The sequence below is a fragment of the Ictidomys tridecemlineatus genome, chromosome 1 (genome assembly GCF_052094955.1).
Source record: "Ictidomys tridecemlineatus isolate mIctTri1 chromosome 1, mIctTri1.hap1, whole genome shotgun sequence".
Taxonomy (NCBI): Eukaryota; Metazoa; Chordata; class Mammalia; order Rodentia; family Sciuridae; genus Ictidomys; species Ictidomys tridecemlineatus.
Genome location: NC_135477.1, coordinates 23,966,651 through 23,986,179, shown reverse-complemented (window position 1 = coordinate 23,986,179; position 19,529 = coordinate 23,966,651). Strand labels below are relative to the sequence as shown.

Sequence of the window (19,529 nt, the reverse complement as noted above, 5' to 3'; positions counted from 1 at the left end):
TAGAAACACAGAAAAATACACTCAACAGGAAAATAGAAACAATTCATTGAGAGGCCAGTAAGAGGCATTAACTAGGGCTTTCTAGAGCAACTCAAAGGCAGAGCTTACTAGAACTTACTGATAGAAGTTAACTTCTATCAACTAACCTTGATAGAAGCTTTAGGAAACCCAACAAGGGCATTGAAAACCAACCAATCAACCAACCAACCAACCAACCAACTAACCAAATGGTCTAGAGGGCAGACTGATGTGGTAGCTCAGAGCAGACTCCAGAACCAGGCCTCCTGGCATCCAATTCCAGCTCCTACATGGGTGACCTTGAGCAACTTAGCCTCTTTAGGCCTCAGTTTTCTCTTCTAAAAACTTGGGCTTATACTCATACCTACTTCATTAGGTTATTATGAGGATTAAATGAGTTAATATACATAGAGAAGTTAGAACAATGCCGGACACATAATAGTCACCATATAAGCATGTGCTATTATGATTATTTTTATTATTTAAAATCAACATCTAGGACCCAGAACCCATAACAGTTCTATTTAGACTCCCCGCCCCCACCCTCATTTTAAAAATCAGTGCATTGTAATTGTATATAATGGTGAGATTTGTTGTTACATATTGTACACGCACACAGTATCTATGATACACAGGTTTGGTCCACTGACCAGAAACATCAGTATTACTCAAGAGCTTGTTTTGAGATTCTGTGGTCCAGTCCTGGATGCATTGAATCAGAATTGGCACTTGACTAGAACCCACATTCATAAGCTAGGCTGAGACCGGGCCATTTGAGACAGAGGCCAATGAGGGTAGACTGTCTGCCCTGGGGTCCTAAGGCCTTGGAACACGGGTGTCAACATGGGCATTTCATATGGGTGCACTGTTGCCATTCAAGCCTGGCAGGGTCCCTACACATCAGTGTGCTGGGACAGCCTTGTGCCTGGAGCCACCATGGGTGCACGGTGGCTGAGGCCAGCCCCCCAGAACCCCGGGGATGCGGCAAGGTCAAGTGGAGGTTTGCTGGAGTACCAGGTACTTAGGAGGTGGTCCACCTGCTCTTGGCTGCAGACTGCGCGCAGGTGGGCCTTCCCACTTCCGCCATCCAGGTCGACTAGGGGCTCAGGGGGCTCCTCCCCCAGATCCCGGCGCAGCCCCCGAGCCCGCAGCTCACTCTGCATGCTGGCGAAGAAGTGCAGCACGCAGCGGTGTGCGAAGTCCCGGGCATGCTCACAGCACGTCTCGTCAAAGAGCTTCTGTTCCAGGTCCACGTAGTTGCTCCAGTATCTGCGCTGCAGCAAGACTGTCTGGTCGAAGCAGGGCCTCAGGCAACGGGCCAGGAAGGCCGCCACAATCAGCAGCAGCGTGATACTCCAGCCGATGGCCTAGAGGTTGAGGAGGCATGGGGTGGGGTGCAGTGGGGCTCAGGTGCTGTGATACTGTGGAAGTGCTCCAAAGCCCCCTCTCAAATCTATCCACTTTCCCATTCAGTCATGCATCCTACCAGCCATTCCCCATCCATATTCATCCATCCATCTATCTATCCATCCATCCATCCATCCATCCATCCTTCCATCTTTTCCATTTATTCTCCCATTCTTGTAGCTACTCATCTGTCCAACCATCTCTCTACTCATCCATCCGGTCATCTATCCTCTTATCTGACTATATGTCCATCATCTTCCCATCCAACCTTCCTCCCATCTTGTCCATATCCATCCTCTTAGCCATCCACCTTCCCACCCATTCATGCTTCCATACTCTTAACCTTCTGCTTATCACCCACCCACCCATCAGCCATCCTCTCTCATCTTTTCATTTAGTCCTTCATGTGATCCTCATGTACATTCATCCATCCATCCTCTCATCCATGCACACATTCATGCTCTATTTTGTGGAAGGCACTGTGCTAGGAATGGGGACAGGGAACAGAGTCCAGGCAGTGAGAAACTGGAAGCCATTCTCCAAGGCTGGAGCCCACACCTAGCAGATTCTTCTTTACCTTCCAAAATGGCCTCTCTTCAAGACCCAGCTTAAATCCTGAAGCAATGAGAAATCACTCCTCGAAACTGCAAATCCATCTGAATGCTTGTCATTTATAGATATGATTCCCATCATTTTCAAAACTGTCTCATATGGCTGCACACAAGACCCTTCCATCCAAATTTAAGGTGAATATTTTATACAAGAGGAGCAGAAAATCAGACAATTTGCTGAGCTTAACATGACTGATGGCTAACAGCTTAGTTAGGGTTTAAACCCTTGTCTGACTTCACTTTCCCCTGAACTCAGGAGAGCTTAGAGTGTTGAAGCCCACAGAGACCAGCAAGGTTGAGGATAGCAACCCTTCCCTGCTTTATTTTGCACAAGAAACCAAGACCCAGAGGTCAGTGCCATGGCCAAAGTCACAGTCTGAATCAGAATCAAGTGCTGCCTGAACACTGGTCGTCTCTCACTGCACCGCAGATCCGTGTTTGCCACCAGCCTGTCTGCCCCCAACAGAAGACAGGGCTTGGGTCTTCATGGCCTGTAACCCTAGTGGTGCTCCGTGTGTAATGGGCTCCTGTAATGCTCTTTGGTGGATACCCTCCAGCACAGGGATCTGGGGGTGGTGGTGATGGAATCTGAAATCTGGAAGTGGGCCTGGGTTTGCCCCCAGGATAATGGAGTGGGCACCCTATAGAGAGCCAGGCACTGAGGGGAACCTCTTATATGCTGTATGGCATTGAACTTGTTAACTAAAAACTCTCAGAGCCTCAGTTTCTTCATTTGCAAATGGGATGATAGTAATTGTATCTGTCTCTGAGGGTTGTGCTGAGAATGAAATGAACAAACACATAGAAAATGCTAATACCTGTGACAGGCACCGCAGGTATCGAGACACGGCCTTTCGAGCAGGGTTGTCCCTGACCAGCTCATCTTCTTTGCAGGGCACCTTGGCCAGGAAGAGCTGCACTTGGCTGGGGGTCATGTTGGCAAAGTCCAGAAACTTCTCAGGGTCCACAGAATTGCTGAAGGCACACACAAAGCACTTTCCATCAAGAAGGGCCAGCAGGATCCAGACCATGGGGGCAGCCAGCGCTCTCTGCAGCACAGAGGAGCACATGTACCTGGGAGCAGAGGAAGGAGGAGTCACAAAGGGCAGGCAGAATTCAACTGTGGAGTCAGCCCGAGTTGGAGTCTGAGTACTGCCACTTCCTAGATGTGAGGGCTTGGACAAGAAACTTAACTTCTTTGTGCCCCAGGTCCTCATCCTTAAAAATGGGTCCTATCAAGGAGCGGACTCAGGGCTGAGGAGAGAATTCAGAGAGGCCATGCTCGCGAGGCCCTTAGCAGAACAGAGCTTGACTCCAGGTTGGAGTGCAGCAGGGGCTGGTGAGTATTGCGAATTGCCAAGATCATCAGCTGATTTTGATACAGGGCACGTGTCACAGGGGTGCTACAGGTGAGATCCTTGTCCTTGGGGAACTTGCAGGAGAGGGCATGCAGCCTTTAAGTAAACCACTGCTTCTCATTACATGTAGAAAACTGCTCTGCGTGCCATGGTTACCCCTGGTGAATGTGGCAAGTTAAAATCCACGGCCAGTGTGACAGATGTGGCTTGGGGAATTCTTGGGAACCCTGTATCATTCATATTTTTGTGGCACTAGTCATGGAAAGGTGACCAATGATAGGAACAGAACTACACATGTATTTCTTGGGAAGTTGAGGCAGGAGGATGACAAGTTTGAGGTCAGCTTGGGCAACTAAGTAAGACTCTTTCTCAAAATAAAGTAATAAAAAAAAAAGGAACTGGAGATGTGGTTTGGTAGTAGGGTGCTTGTCTGGCATGTGCTAGGCCCTGAGTTCAATCGCTAGTGCTGCAAAAATGTAGATCTTTCCAGATGGAAACTGGTTACTGGGTCTCTATGAGCTGAAGGAAATTGGGGAAGGAGGGGGCTGGGTGGGGGAGCCCCTGACAGTGCCCAGGGATTGCTGAGAGAAGAGGTGTGGGATCCTACCAGATGATGCCCGAGTCCTTCCTCCGGAGCCCCTCGGGCCGGCACCACTCCTCCACCATCACCACAGACTGCCGGTTGACCAGGAGACCACAGAGGAAGAGGGCGAGCGGGGGCGTGAGCAGCAGGCCCAGGCCGTAGAGGGTGTTGTAGCGCGCCAAGCAGGGGCAGTTGAAGTCGAAGGAGGAGTACAGCTTGATGGTGACCGCGGCCAGCAGCAGGCAGATGCCGTTCATCACAGACTCGGAGCTGTTCTGGAAGTGTTGGAAAAACAAGCGGAACCTGTCCATGGCTGTGGTAGGGTGGGGGCAGCTGCCAGATGGCCCCAGGAGTTCTTTCTCCTTTTCCAGGGGTCTGAGGAGGAGGCCGTGTCTAGTCCTCAGCCCAGCCCCTAAAGACTTAAGGCAGAGGCAGGCTGTCTCCGTGAAGGCTCTTCTGACCAGGCAATTATCCCCAGTGCTGCTCCCTCTGCGCTGGGCAATGTGTCACTGCTCTGTGACCAACCAGCCCAAAGCACCTCTAGGCAAATGGGTGCCACTCTGTCACTCCACCCCTCCCCACCTCATTCTCCTTTTCTTTGGGGATTTGGATACTCAGGCCAGACAGCTGCGGGGGAGAGGCAAATGCTGGGTGTGGTAAGGCAAAGATGCAGATGGGGCCAAATTGTGCTTTCTGGTCTTGGTCAAGAACATGACTTGGCTCAGACCAGGATTTCTGGTGGGCTCCTGGACTGGGATCAAGCCCAGGAGCATCTGTCCTGGCCTGGGGGCTTCTGGAAGAGAAGACTCCTGGGAAGAGCCTTAAACTGGGCCTCCGCATTGGCCTTGAAAAGGGTTGTGGGAAGGGAAGGGCTTCCAGGTGGGGGTTCTGCATAATCAAAGGCCAGGAGGTGAGAAGTGTCAGATGGGAAGTGAAACTCAGTGGTGGAGACACAGAAGGAGGCCCCAGGTTCAACCCCAGCACTGCAGAAAAAGAGGGGGGAAAAGAGACAGGGGTGTTGGGAAGGAGCTGCAGGGGGGGTGCTACCTCCCTCGTGTCCATTTTGTTCTGTGCTCCCCCCAGTCTGGCTAAACACAGCTTCTACCACACACCCTGCAGCCTCCTGAGCTTGGCATTCAAGCCCTCCTGTTGTACCTGACTCCCACCTCTACACCTTTGCCGATGCCAGGCCTCCCTCCCAGACACTTATCCTTCCCTCCTGCCTGCCCTCCAGCAGGCAGCTCAAATGCAGCCCTTTTACCTTACCTCCCGCCCAGCCCTTGGGAGGGCTGCCTGAGCCCGTTATTAAGCCTTCCCGGGTGTGGGGGTGATGTCCCTTCTAGGTAGCACGGGACCCGGGCCTGCACCTTTTTGTTTCCTGGAGCATCTAGGTTGGTGCTAAGCAAATGTTTGTAAGTGATGGCAAATGTTTGTTCTCATGATGTTGACAGGGGGACCCCCTTTATTTCCTCTCCAGCTCTGTTCTTTCTCTTTCCACCTCTTGATTTGTACTATCCTCTCTCTCTGCTCCTAAGAAGCAAATGAGTGGACATAGGTCTTGCCTTCAGTCTCTCTGTCTCTCTCCCTTTGTCTCTGTCTCTCATTCTTTACTCTTCTGTCTCCCTAACTCTCTCTTTCTCTCTCTCCGTGTCTCTTTCTATGGTCCCTTAATAAATATTTCTGAGTGTCTCTGTCTCTCTCGGTTGTTGCTTCTTTCTGTCTTTCTGTCTGTCCTTTCTAACTCCCCTTCCACATGTATTTGACAGTCCTTTTTGTGAGTAGCCTGGCAACAGCCACAGTAGCCCAGGGGGCCTGTTCCTGATGTGGGAAGTCACCTGGGCCTGAATGAGGGGTCAGGGTGGTTGAATATCCAGACCCCAACTTCACAGGCTCCTCCTCAGCCTTCTTTTTTCTAGCTCCTTCAAACCTTGCCCACAGCCACTGATAAGGTAAGGGAAGCCTGAGACTGGGATGGACTTGACCCCCACTGGCCCCTGCTCCATCAGGCCTGGAGTCAACTCCAAGTAATGTCCTTAGTGCAATGCCTGCCTCAGCCCTGTGGTCCCTTCCTTAGGCCCTGGGTCCTCAGGGTCATGCGTGTGCTTCCCACAGCCCTCTGGAGCACACCAATTAGACATCCTTCTGAATCTGTCCCACCGACACTCCATCTCCATGAACTCACCCTGACTCCTGTGGCTGCACCAACCAGCATTCCTTCCATACTCCCACGCAACTTTTAGAAAATGAAAGCATCTCTACTTTTTTTCTTTTCCTGATAAAACGCCATTATGGCCAGGCGTGGTGGTATACACCTATAATCCCAACTACTTGGGAGGTTGAGGCAGGAGGATCACAAGTTCAAGGCTAGCCTGGGCAATGTAGTGAGACCTTGTAGCACCAACCAAACCAAACACTCAAAAAAACCCACTATTGTAAAAAATTCAAAGATGGCACTATATCTTCCCATCATTGCACATGCAGAGAGTCTGCCTGACTACAGTGGTGTGTGTCCTTCCAGACTTGTGCCAGGGCCCTGTGGCCCAGGCTGGCTGGCCTGCCTGGAGTTTCCCAGGCTGGGGAAGGATTGACTGAAGGGTACTACTACTGGTCCAAGGAGCTCCAGCAGCACCCACAGCAGAGGCAGCCTATGTGCCATCCCCAACCGTGACTTCCAATTTGGAGCAAGTCTCCGACACCACCATGCCTTCTCCTACCACATGTGACATCACATAGGTCTCTTTCTGTGCCTCAATCTCAGCTTCTCTGAGGGATGACAGCCCACCTTGCTATGTGATGGACTCCTGGAACCTGCTAAAGGAAGACAGTGTAGTTCACTTAGCCTATATTTTTATTTCACATAATATGCATGTTAGTCCTGGTCTTCCAAGACAGGATTAACTGTGTGGGGAAAACGGTGGGGGTAGAGTTGAGAGGGCAAGTCCCCTGGAGGTCATCAAAGTGGGACCATGTGGAGGAACAGGCAGGTGTTGGGAACCTTTGTCTCCTAACATCATGGAGGACAACCTCTACCACAATTTCAGGTGGAGGGCAGTCCCACAAAGGTTGGGTGTCCTGTCTGAGGTCACACAGCCTGGTGGGGACAGAGTCAGGAAGAAAGTTGGGATCATCTTGTGCCTTTTTGCCTTAGTCACCCTCTGTGCTGTTGACCACAATAGGGTGCAGGCTCCTCCACCCTGAGCCTGCAGAGCAAGAGAACTGGTCTGGGAGGGTCCTCAGCAACACTTGCTCCCATTCTGGTCTGCAGAGTAGGGTGGCCGGAGGTAGGGCTGCTTCTTACCTTGGAAGTCTCCAGAAAGGATCAAACAATGCTTCTGGGAGGTCAAGGTGAGAGGTGAGACAGCTTCAGGTCAGCCCAGGCCCCTGGCTTCCTGCAGGGCAGCGGTGTGCAGTTGAGCACCGACAACTGCCTTGCTAGGTATTTACTGGGAAATGCTTTAGCAGGAAAAAGATGAAGGACATCAACCATAATTTAGAGATATTATTTCTCACAGGGCAAGGAAATGGCTGTAAAGTTTTTAAAAATCTACATTTTCAGGATTGTCTATTTTCATGATTTTTTAAAAATTTCCAATAAAATCATAAAACTTTTTCTTTTTTTTGTGGGGGTGTGTGTACTGGGTTTAGCATCCAGGAGTGCTCTACCACTGAGCTACATCCCTACTTCTTTTTATTTTTCATTTAGAGACAGGGTCTCACTAAGATGCCCAGGCTGGCCTTGAACTTGTGATCCTCCTGACTCAGCCACCTGAGTCAGTGGGATTACAGGTGTGCATCACTACCAGATGTCAAAACATTTTTTTAAAATTTTTTTTTGATATTTATTTTTTAGTTCTCGGCGGACACAACATCTTTGTTGGTATGTGGTGCTGAGGATCGAACCTGGGCCGCACGCATGCCAGGCGAGCGCGCTACCACTTGAGCCACATCCCCAGCCCGACAAAACATTTTTATTAGAAAAATTCAAAGAGATAAAGGGACAAGGTGAAATGGTTAACACATTTGTTGCCTTAAATCTGGGCTTGCTGAACCAGAAGAAGAAACAGAGGAAAGAATAGGAGAAGGACTTAACTTACTCCTGTGTAGGGGAAGATATTAAATTGCACATCTGCTGTGTGACAATGCCTATAACCAGACTTTCTCAATCTCCCACTCCATCCCAGAGTTTGGCAGCAAAGTTCTTCTGGGTCTTTTAATTCTAGGAGGGTTTTCTTTCTTTCTTTTTCTTTTTTTGAGACAGAATCCTGCTGTGCTGCCCAGGCCAGGCTTGAACTCCTGGGCTCAAGCAATCCTCCTGCCTCAGTTTCCCAAGTAGCTGGCACTACAGATGTTCACATTTAAAAAATTCTTCCTCCTCCTCCTCCTTCTTTTCAGGGCCTCATACATACTAGGCATGCATGTGCTCTGCTGCTGAGCTAAATCCCCAGCACCTCCTTTTAAAAATGTTTATATTCCTATATAAATGATGGCTCTGCTGGAGAAACTCATTATATCTGGTGGCAGGGGTGCACATGCATGCATGGTTGTACATACATGGGTGTCTCCTGTGTGTGTGTGTGTGTGTGTGTGTGCACTCAGAAATCCGCGTGTGATTAAGTTACCACTTTGTGTATAATGAGAAACCCTCCCTGAGTTGCTCTTTTTTCTTTTTCCTTCTAAGGAAAGACAGTGGAGTGTGTCCCGCTTCTTTCAGGCTGGGGAGGGTGTCTAGAGGAGCAGTAGGTCCCTCTCTGTCCAAGAGTGACAGGATTTTGTCAGCTACCCTGAGGACAGAGGCCTTTCTGGGTCCTGGCAGACCTGGGGGAAGCCATGTGTCACTAATGTCACCAGAGTCACATGGCCCCCAAGGGACAGGAGGGAGGAAAACAAGAAAGAGAGACTGTTTAACCAAGGACCCTGGAGCAACTGAGTCATCATTCAGGAACAGGAAATCTCTACATCATTTTTTTTATACTAAAATAAATTCCACAGGGTTCAAAGATGTAAGCATAAAAATTAAAATCATAAAAAAATCAGAAAGAAAATGTGGGTGAATTGATGCCTCATTAGAGGCTAGGAAGGCCCTCAGGGAGTAGGATTCATCTAGTAGCTGCGGAGAAGAACAAAGTGGGCCTCATCAAAACTAGAAAATTCTGTGGGCAAAAAATACCCAATAAGTAAAATAAAACTGCCAAACTTAAAAAAAGATATTTGCCACACACACACCCTACAAAGGCCTATCTTTCTGAATATGCAGAAGCCTCACATAAGTCTTTACAAAATGAACAATCCTCCAGAAGAAATGGATAAGGGATGTGAGTAGGCCTATTCACAGAAAAAGAAAGATAAGTGTTCAAAATCCCGTGAAGATTCTAATCCTTATTCAAAACTAAATAGGAATCTCAACAACCAGGTATTTTTAAAAAGCTTCTCAAGTTGTTAGAAACTAAAATGTTGATAATACCCAATACTGACAAAACCAGAGAGATAGTCACCCTCATAAACCAACAGTTGGGGTACTAATGTAGAGGGCTTTTGTAGGATGGCTTGGTAATAAATTCAAAGCAAATGGCGCTTAGAACAGTAGGGTTAGAATGTTACAATTAACACAAAATAAGTCAGTCAGCTTCAAATCCTAACATTCTTCCTCATTTACATTCTTGGTCTTGCCCAGCACAGTGGCACATGTCTGTAATCGAAGCAACTTGGGGGACTGAGGAAGGAGGATTGCAAGTTCAAGACCAGTCTCGACAATTTAGTGAGACTGTCTCAAAATGAAAAATAGAAAGGACTGGGCGTGTAGCTCAGTGGCAGAATGTCCCAGGTTCATTTCCCAGCACCAAAGAAACAAAAAAACCACCCCAAACCCCCAATTGATCTTTACCCCACAGGATATAGTTTCCCTGGTTCATAATATACTTTTAACTCCTTCTTTTCTCAGAAGAGACAAATAAGCCTGGGTTTTATAATATTATCCCTCCCCACTTTTATTTTTGGAATGACTAAGAAGCTGTGAAGGAGAATTATATGACTAAACTGAAATGAAGTTGTTTGCAGACCCTGCGGAAGGGGTTGGTTTCCTGGCTTGGAGGTCTTTCTACAATGGCATCAGACCCTACACGTTGGCTCAAATGCAGAGACTTGGGGGCAAAAAAATGTGGGTTGCTGGGGCAGGAGGGGCGCGTACCCAACTGGATTTCCTGAATTCTACTTCTGCTCCATAAGCATACCAAAGTCAAAGTGACTCCAGATCACCTTTTCCCCTCTTGCCTATATTCATATTCATGAGGGGAAAGTGATTTCTGAGACAGCCCGGGATGGTTAAGTGGATGAAGAAGGGGTTTGTGGGAGATGCTGGGGCTGGAAGTGAGTCCCCCCAGATCTGAGGGTAATCAGGTGCTCAGAAGGCCACCCTAGGAAGCATCCTTCCTGCTGATCATAACTTCAAGCTTTGGCTCTGTAGTGACAAATATTTCCCAGGTGTCTGCAGAGGGCCAGGTGCTGACCATACACAGATGTCCACACTGGGCATCTCACCTTGAGCAGGAGTGCTCTGAGCACCCTGATCCACAATTGGGTTTAACCTTTCAAGCAATTGCCACCAGAGGAAGGGCTTCTCCTCTGGCTCAGGGAGAAAGTGGCCTTAGTGAAGTAAACATGCTCAGAAGGTAACCTCGCAGTGGCTAAAAAATGGGGCCAGTTTCCTTAACGACGTGTTTTACTTGTAATGACGCTGCTAATAAAAGCTATAAGAACTTACATTCCCCCGCCCCCAGAAAAGCTCTTTGCATTTTGAAAGAGGAAAAGAGCACCCGGTAAACGTCTCTTAATGGTGTTTTTGTTGTCCGTTTGCCAGAGACAAAGGAAATTCTTGTGGTGTTCTAGTGCTACCTAGTGGTGGCTGGCGAGAGAGATGGACAGGAAAAAGGAGGGGGGGCGGGAGGTGGGTGGGACACAGGGCTCTCAACTGAAGGGTTCCCTGGGGAACTCTTGGGTGTACCTCTAGGACCCCCTTGGAGAGGGGCTCAGAGCGAGATAGCCCACTGGCTGCAGCCACTGGAAAAAAGTCAGTCCCTACTCGGGGCTGGGGATGAAGGGCACTAGTGGGAGTTAAGGCTACTGGCTCATTGGAGCGGGGCTTCCTGGCTCTTACTTGTCTGCCAGCTTTTGCCATGAAGGAGTTTTACATTTTTATGCAGTCATATTTATCATATTTTCCCATTATGATTCTCTGGTTACGTAAGATGCTTGGAAAGGCTTTCCTGCCAAGTAAAGACCATTTTAAACATCTTTGAGAAAGAGAGAGAGGGAGAAAGGAAGACAGAGAAAGACAGAGAGAGATAGAGGGAGGATGCAGGGATACTGCAATCATTTCAGAGCTTCTTTCTTTGGTCTCAGTGTTGTTCTTTTCTTTCTTTCTTTCTTTTTTTAAAAGAGATTCCTTTTTTTATGGGCCTTTATTTTGTTCATTTATTTATATGTGGTGCTGAGAATCGAACCCCAGTGCCTCACACATACCAGGCAAGTGCTCTACTTCTGAGCCACAACCCCAGCTCCTCAGTGTGCTGTTCTTTTGAATCTATTTTGTGTTCATTCGCACCTGGGCACTGACTGGCTAATTTCCAGAGAGTTACAGGGTGTTGTAAGGGGTCTCAAGCAGGAAGGGGCTGCTTCCGGAAGTTGGTGAGGAGATCACCCCTATAACAAGTGTCACCTCAGGCTGGGGACTCAGAGGAATCCAGCCCAGTACAAGCATGGCATCACATGGGCATGCTAGAGGTGTAACTCAGCTCTTCACTCGCCAGCTCCTAGGCAAGCAAATCTAGGCTTTCCTAAATCTCAGGATTTTTCATTTGTAAAATGGGAAAAAGAAGAAGAGTCAAATCACAACAACAGCAAGAGTTTGTACCTCCCAGATTGCAATAAAAGTTTGTACCTCCCAGACATGAACTGCTTAGACCAAAGTCTGGTTCCTGGGAATAAGTCCTTCATTGATGTCACTTGCCACAGTGATCTGAATAAGTGGCCTCAGGATGGGTCAGTGGACACAGGACTTTGAAGTCATTACACAAGTTTATCAGGTGGGAGCACTTTATCCTCTTTCTGGCGTTGAACATTTTCCTTTCTGCTTCCTGAGGGACTTTCACTTGCCCTTTCAGATGCAACCTTGGGAACATGCTGCCTCAGGCCTGGATTATTTTCATTTTTATTTTTACTGAAGTTGAACCCAGGGGTACTTTACCAATGAACTTTATCCCTAGATCTTTTAATTTTTTAAATTTTGAGACAGGGTCTTGTTAAGTTGCTGAGACTGGCCTCGAACTTGCAATCCACCTGTCTGAGTCTCAAGAATCATTTGGATTAAAGGCATGGCCCACCACACCCAACTCAGGCCTGGATTTGATGAATGCACACTGTAAGCCCAGTATTTAGGCCTATAGGACTTTTAAGGGTCTGCTTGAGACTGGGGGAAAATTACTGGCTCCAAATTATGAAAGGAAAACTTTGAAATAAAAATTTAGAAGTGCTCAGTTAAATGCCTATAAAACTTAACATTGTATTGACTTTATTAATCATTAAATGGTAGTACTCGTAAAGATTTCATTATGTTTGAAGACCATCATAGATTTTTCTCACTTGGCAAGAAATTCAACAATGCATGATTGCTCAAAAGTAAAACACGTGGTAAATTTGATAAGTTCCTTGTCGTCCAGTGTTTCCAACAAAATTGTAAAAACCCTTTCAAAAAGTATTAGGCAAGAAAATTGTTTCATGTAAAATGTGGTATATTTTAGTATATTTGACCTAATGGAGATAGACCCCAAAGATAAGAGTTTGGGGCTCTATGAAGATCTTACAATCAATTCAGGGGCTTCCTTCCAGAGGGCAAATCTGTCTGCAGAGCGGGTGAGGGGAGCTAAGGTCCAGGCATGACCAACCTCCTGCCCTACCTTCAAGGTGGCTTGCCCTGCTGGCTGGCCTGCTCCCCCAAGTAGTACCCAGTGTTCCCCAGGAAAGGCCGAAGGCCTTCTTTAAACCGCATCCCCCCCAACTAGAACATGTGGACCAGTTTCCCAAGGTGTGAGCAATAAGTGACCTATAGCAGATTCTATTGAGCCACAATCTCTCGTGGGGAGGAGGATCTTCATTTAGATCTTCTTCCCCTCTCCCCAAGTTCCTATAGAAGATTTGGATGCACACCTAAGTTTGTGAATTATCAGTCTGAAGAGCATGTGTGTCCCAGGAGGAGAGCAAGAGATCTACATTTTACTCAACCATTTGTCTATTTAGGGAAGTTTCCTAATATGAATATAGTAGTACATATTCAGATTTTATATATATATATATATTAGGGTATACATTTTATATATATATATATATATATATATATATATTAGGGTATACATTTAAAGTTTTATTACTGCTAGGAGTGCACAATCAAAAAAGTTTGGAGCTCAGAGCCAACTGCCTGGCTCTGTAATCTCTGCAATCACTATTTGTGAAACTGACTGAGAGGTCAGTCCTGCACACAAGCCTGAGAGGAGGAACTGGAATTAGAACACAGAGATACACATGACAGCTCCCCTTGGTGCTAGCAAGAAAACTGCACCCTGCTCAGTGCCAGGTATACAGTTAGTGCTCAATAAATGGTCTCTAGTCAATGAATGAACCTTTGGGAAGTATCTGAAAACAAGGCAGTATGATGCCCATTCCATGCTAAAATGGGTAGCACAGAGTTCCATCCCGCAGAGGGAAGGCTTCTGGCCTCAGAGAAACTGAGGAAGATGTACCATTGAACTACTGAGAAGGGAACTGCTCTCTGACTGGCTGGGTAGCTGTATTGATAGGTTAATTCATCTGTTTCTTTTTTCATTTAATAAATACATAGTATATTTACTATCATTTTAGTCAGCTCTGAACTTGGCATGACCAAAACTCCTGATAAAAACAATGGAGAGGAGGACAAGTTTATTTTGGCTCATGGTTTCAGAGGTCTCAGTCTATAGATGGCAACTCCACTGCTATCAGCCCAAAGTGAGGCAGAACATCATGGTGGAAAGGTGTGGTGGAATAAAACAGCTCAGAACATGGGAACCAGGAAGGGGAGCAGGGGAGAGCGCACACTGTGCTTACCAAGGACAAAATATAAACCTGAAAGGCATGCCTCCATTGACCTGCTTCCTTGAGCCACACCCTACCTACCTACCCAGATTACCACCCAGTTAATCCATGTCAGTGGGTTAATCCACAGATTAGGCGACAACTCTCATAATCATTTCACCTCTGAACATTCTTCAGTTGTCTCATATTCATGAACTGTCTTCATGAGCATATGGAGAACAACTCATATCTAAACCATAACGACTATGGTTTCAGGCACTTGCAGACACTCCCTGCAGTTCAGGTAGGACAACCCCACACAGTTTTCTGATAGCCTGATTAACTCTGGAATGACTGGGTCTTGGGGATGTGAGAGGTGTCAGATATCCTAGCTAAGGATGCATGTCGCGGTTCCCTGATTTAGGATTAATTTCTCTTTTTTTAAAATTTTTTTTATTATTAGTTGTTCAAAACATTACAAAGCTCTTGACATAACAAATTTCATACATTTGATTCAAGTGGATTATGAACTCCCATTTTTACCCCGTATACATATTGCAGATTCACATTGGTTACACATCCACTTTTTTACATACTGCCATTCTAGTGTATGTTGTATTCTGCTGCCTTTCCTATCCTCTACTATCCCCCCTCCCCTCCCCTCCCTCCCATCTTCTCTCTCTACCCCATCTACTGTAATTCATTTCTCTCTTGTGTTTTTTCCCCTTTCCCTTCACTTCCTCTTATACATAATTTTGTATAACAATGAGGGTCTCCTTCCTTTACCATGCAATTTTCCTTCTCTCTCCCTTTCCCTCCCCCTCTCATCCCTGTTTAATGGTGATCTTCTTCTCCTGCTCTTCCTCCCTGCTCTGTTCTTAGTTGCTCTCCTTATATCAAAGATGACATTTGGCATTTGTTTTTTAGGGATTGGCTAGCTTCACTTAGCATAATCTGCTAGGATTAATTTCTCAATGGGGAGAGAGATGTTATTCCATTGACTAATGTGGTCTCAAGTTCAGGGTGGCCCAGGTTGACCTAGATGACCCCCACTCTTGCCTGCCTGGTAGGGCCATCCCTGTGGTTGTCTCTGTGTCAGCATTCAGGGGCTCAGGGAAGGAAGAAAGTGGACTCTCAGTCAAATATTTTATTATTTTATCAATGTGGAGACTTTTCAAAATTTGAATATAGCTGGGTAGGAGCTGTTAAGTTAGAAGGGGGCGAGGTGAACCAGGTGGGAAGGAACCAGGGGAGCAGAGGGACAGCAAGAGAGGGTGATAAGGATGGGGAGAAGCAGAGAAGGAAAGGTGAGAAAGACAAGGGAGCCGGAGGGGGTGGGGGGCTGGGAATGGAGAGAGAGAGAGAGAGGGAACACACACGAGCTCATGCTCAGGAGAACAGCTTGAAGAAGGGAGACTAGGCTGGTAAAGAAAGGGGAGAAAGGGGTTCAGAGCTACTGTTGAAGAATCTGGGCTCCTCCTTAAGTCCCTGCCTCGGGTCCCTCCTAGTGTAGGTACACCCACCGGCCCTCAGAATCCGCACCACTGGGAGGGGGTTGCCACGGCGACAGGTGCTGGAGCACCACCTTGTGCGTATTAATAGCTTCCATTGGAGCCACCGAAACAGTGACTTCATTCTTTCCCTGGCAGGGTCCTCCTCCCTCCTCCCTTCCAGGATGGGGTGGGTTGCTTCCCTGGCCTGGCGGTGTCTTGGTGGAGATCTGTTCAAAGGCATGGGGGTCCTGTGGGAAGGAGGGTACTGGTGTTCTTTGATCCTCTGACCACAGAAAAAGGTTTCTGGAGCACAGGACCTCTCAGAGGGGTCATGCTCAGCCTCTCTGGGCTGACCACATCTGCCTCTCATAGGTCCCTGCCTGGCCAGAGACCTGAACCTAGTTTACACTTAAAAGTAGTGTCCCCTTCCCCAGTTCAGAGCTCCCTAGAAGTTTTACCAGGATAAGGCAAGGGAAGAGCCTACAGTGTGACACATGAGGCGCCCTACACTCAGGTTTATGCCAGTACTATGGTGACACTTTGAGGAGAATGGATCTTCTCTGAGTCCTCATATTTATTCTGACTTATAAAAGGTCTGGTCCCAGCAGCCTCTCAAGGTGACTTCATTCTAGCACACTTCAGGATACACACTGGTACATGCATACACACACGTGTGTGTATGTGTGCTTGTTTAGAACTAGGTGTACAAAATGCATGGTAGCAAGTACACTTGTATAGCATGGAGGTGTGTGTGAAAATGTGTGTATTGTTATTCAGAGCCCACAGATTTTTTTTGATGCATGAGTCATCTGATGGGAGTGAACCTTGGGTAGATACTGCCCCCAAATAAGATAGCAGTCCTTGACCTTCTGTGTCCATTCTGCAGCTGGCTGTCATGTGATTCTGCACACCCAAGATTCTGGCAGCTGGGACCAGGGGCTGTCTTTCCTTCCAGACTCCAGAGAGTGCCTATCACAGATATTTCTAGCTTGCCTGGAGTTTCTGACATTTAAGGGTGTGATGCCTTGAATGGGGTGGGGGTGGAGAAGAAGGGAAAGAAAGTCAAGTCTAAGTGTCTAAGGACACTTAGAGAAGTCCCCTTCCTTCAGGAAGCTTTCTTTGACTGCTATAGGCCACAGATTCCCCTCTCCCGACCTCAGACAACCACTCAGCTCAGAGTGGGTGGTTCTCTGATGGTTTGTTCCTGAGATCTGTTGCCAGGAGACCTGGTCTTATGGTTCTGCTATTAGTCAGGTAATGGGGTCTGTCTGGAATTCTTGCTCTGAGTCATTTCCATAGTGCCCCTGTAGATCTGATTGAGAGCTGAGGGGGGGATCCTCATCTCGATTCCTTTGTTCAACTGTCCATTCACTCTTGAGGGTTTTACTCTGTGCCGGACCCTGAACCCGGTACTGGGAAGTTATATTAGCACTACCTCGCCCCACCCTGCCATCCAGGGAGCTCAACGTTCTGGCGGTAGTCTCTGGTTTTCAACAAGGGGTTCCACTGTTCCGTGAGAGAATAAGCCCAACCCGGGAGACCCAGTCTGCACTAGACTCTGATTTCCCAGTCGCGCCAGGGACCCCCGCATCGCCGAGGACTTGTGGCAGCCGGGAACGCGGCGCGCCCAGGGGCCACATCTGGCCTAGCGGGCGCGCGCGTGTCACTAAGACGCTCATTCACCAGCGCAGCTGTCACCATAACAACCGAAGCCCGGGAGTCCTGGCGACGGCTGGGCGAGGGCGGGGGCGGCGGTCGCGGGAACGACCCGGTGGGGGTGGGAGCGCGAGCTCGGCGGCCAGGGGAGAACAACCAACGCGGCTCCGCCGAGCCCCGCTACATGCAGACCCGCCGGCGGGAGGGCGCCACGCAAGTCACCGCAGCGGCCGTCCCCGCGGGCGGGGACCGAGCCTGCAGCTAAGCAGCCAAGCCACCTGGCAGGCCGAACCGCTAAGCACCCGCGTGCGAAGCCCTGACTCTATGGCCCACGGGGAGTGTGCCCAAGCCGCCGCGCCACCCACCACCAGCCCGAACCCGAGCATCAGCGGGAGGAAGAGCGAAGTGCCGGGAGCCGCTGGGCCTGACCCAGGGGCCCGCCCGCGGCCCCCGTCCCCGCCGCGGGGGATGGGAGACAGGTAGCCGGCTCGCGCGAGGACACCCGCGGCGGGCAGGACCCGCCGAGGACCGCAAAACCCAGAGAGAGGGAGGAGAGGAGAGGCCCGCCCGCCCCCGGCCGCAGCCCCACCAGGGCCCTCCCCCGGCGGCGCGCACTCACGCGCGCACACACTTGCACACATTTTACCTCCGCTCCTGCCCAGCCTCGCCTGCGCCCAGTGAGAGCAGAACCTCCTGGGACCGGATGCCATGGGCAACAACTTCTCCAGTATCCCCTCTCTTCCCCGAGGAAATCCAAGCCGGGCGCCGCGGGGCCACCCCCAAAGCCTCAAAGGTAGGCTTCGCGGTCGAGTGCAGCCGGAGGACTGGGCGCTGATGGAGGCTAGGGAGAGATGGAGAGGTGTGGTTGGGGAGGCCCGGCAGGTGCCACCTGTTGTGTGCCTTTGGAGACCGGAGATGCCCATCTGACCATGGAGGTGGGCTGGGGAGTGGGCGCTGTCTATGGAGATAGTGAAAATCAGGGAGAATGGCGTTAGGTGGGGTCTGCGCAGTTCTCCCTGCCAGCACTGGAAACAGTCACTGAGTCCCCTCAGGGCCATGATGCTAGGCAGCAGGAAGGGGTAGAGAAGGGCATTTGCCAGGTGGATAGGGGAGTGGAGGGAAGCTCAGGTGGTCCATCTGAGCTCAAGGGAGTCACAGCCATCTCTTTTTCATCTGCTTGGGGCTGGAGAGATCAGGCTGGAAGCACTAGTTGCATTTCTAATTACAAGGTCTTAAGAATCCAAGACTAAAGGGGCCAGAGATGATGCCTTGCTCCTGGGGTCCCCTGAAGCTATTGACTATATGTATCCACTGAATCAGTCCCCCATAGACCAGATATCTAGTTGGAACCCTTAGAAAAGAGGGGCTGGGATCCTTGAAACAGAGGTCTTTGCTCTCACTGTCCCTGGATCCACTCTGCACCCTCTGGGGGGCCCTAGGCCCAGAATGGGGCTTTGCAGCTTCCAAGGCTGTCTCCTGACCTTCGGAAGACGCAGGACTGGATCCTCCCAGGCCTTCAACCCCTGCTAATTCCCTTCAGGAAGCTGCTTTTCTGTCATCCTCAGAACCAGTTGCACTTGTCCTGGACATGCTGATGACTAAGAGCCAGGAGGGGAAGCCCTTGGCTTTCACAAAAAATAATCTACTTCCTCAGTCCCCCAGGTTGTGAGAAGAATTACAGAAGTGCCCTTTAACACAAAGTATTGAAGTGTACAAAGAACTTTCACAAATATCTTTTCAGTGAGTGTGGAAGCCACTTGGGGTAGTCAGCAGAGCAGAGCTAACTGTGCCCATTTTACAGTTGAGGAGAACCAAGGCTTCTTTTAGATTCCCAAGCCAGTGAGAGACAGAGATAGGCTATAGTCCCTTATCTTCTGAATTGGAATTCTGTCCCCTCTCTTGCTGGACAGCTAACCTTGAAGACCAAGGGTGAGGAGGAGAGACAAGACCACCATCTTGCATTCTAACTCCAACTCTTAAAAAAACGTTAGCTCAGGAATATCAATGGGTCTCTTGTGTTTTGCTGAAAATTAATATGGTGATACATGTCCAGACCATTTTTAATTGACCTTGTAATTCCATCTAGGGAACGAATTGTAAGAAAATGGAGATGCAGGCAAACACTTATAGCAGCAAGCTAGGATGTTCTCGGCAGTGTTATTTATAGTAGGAAAGCAACCTAATGCCCAGTAATCGCGGGGGAGCACATGCAGGCACTAAAATTATGTTTTGAAGATATTTGATGACTTGGTGAAATGATCACAGCACAAAGACAGGATATGAAAATATGAAGATTGTATGATCC

General features: G+C 48.8%; 2 protein-coding genes across 2 annotated transcripts in view; one reads left to right on the top strand and one right to left on the bottom strand.

Moving 5' to 3' along the window:
- Positions 1-240: 240 nt before the first annotated feature.
- Calhm3 (calcium homeostasis modulator 3) lies at positions 241-17,945 on the bottom strand. Its single transcript, XM_040273228.2, has 4 exons — positions 17,871-17,945; positions 4,002-4,396; positions 2,855-3,110; positions 241-1,385 (listed from the first exon to the last, which is right to left on the bottom strand). Exons 2-4 carry the CDS (start codon positions 4,286-4,288, stop codon positions 912-914), a joined length of 1,017 nt encoding a protein of 338 aa, XP_040129162.2. The 5' UTR covers positions 4,289-4,396; positions 17,871-17,945; the 3' UTR covers positions 241-911.
- Neurl1 (neuralized E3 ubiquitin protein ligase 1) overlaps positions 17,877-19,529 on the top strand; it is a 72,067-nt gene continuing 70,414 nt past the window's right edge. The window contains exon 1 of the mRNA XM_021731829.3: positions 17,877-18,017. Coding sequence (XP_021587504.2) covers positions 17,933-18,017 — 85 coding nt within the window. The 5' untranslated portion in view covers positions 17,877-17,932. The remainder of the gene's footprint in view (positions 18,018-19,529) is intronic.

Bases quoted from the DNA above. Each gene is read 5' to 3' on its own strand.
- Calhm3 (XM_040273228.2), bottom strand. From the start codon at position 4,288: ATGGACAGGTTCCGCTTGTTTTTCCAACACTTCCAGAACAGCTCCGAG. The intron at 3,111-4,001 runs GTAGGATCCCAC...CTCTGCTCCCAG, and splicing joins AAGGACTCGGGCATCATCTG to GTACATGTGCTCCTCTGTGC. The intron at 1,386-2,854 runs GTATTAGCATTT...CTCAACCTCTAG, and splicing joins ACCTGCGGTGCCTGTCACAG to GCCATCGGCTGGAGTATCAC.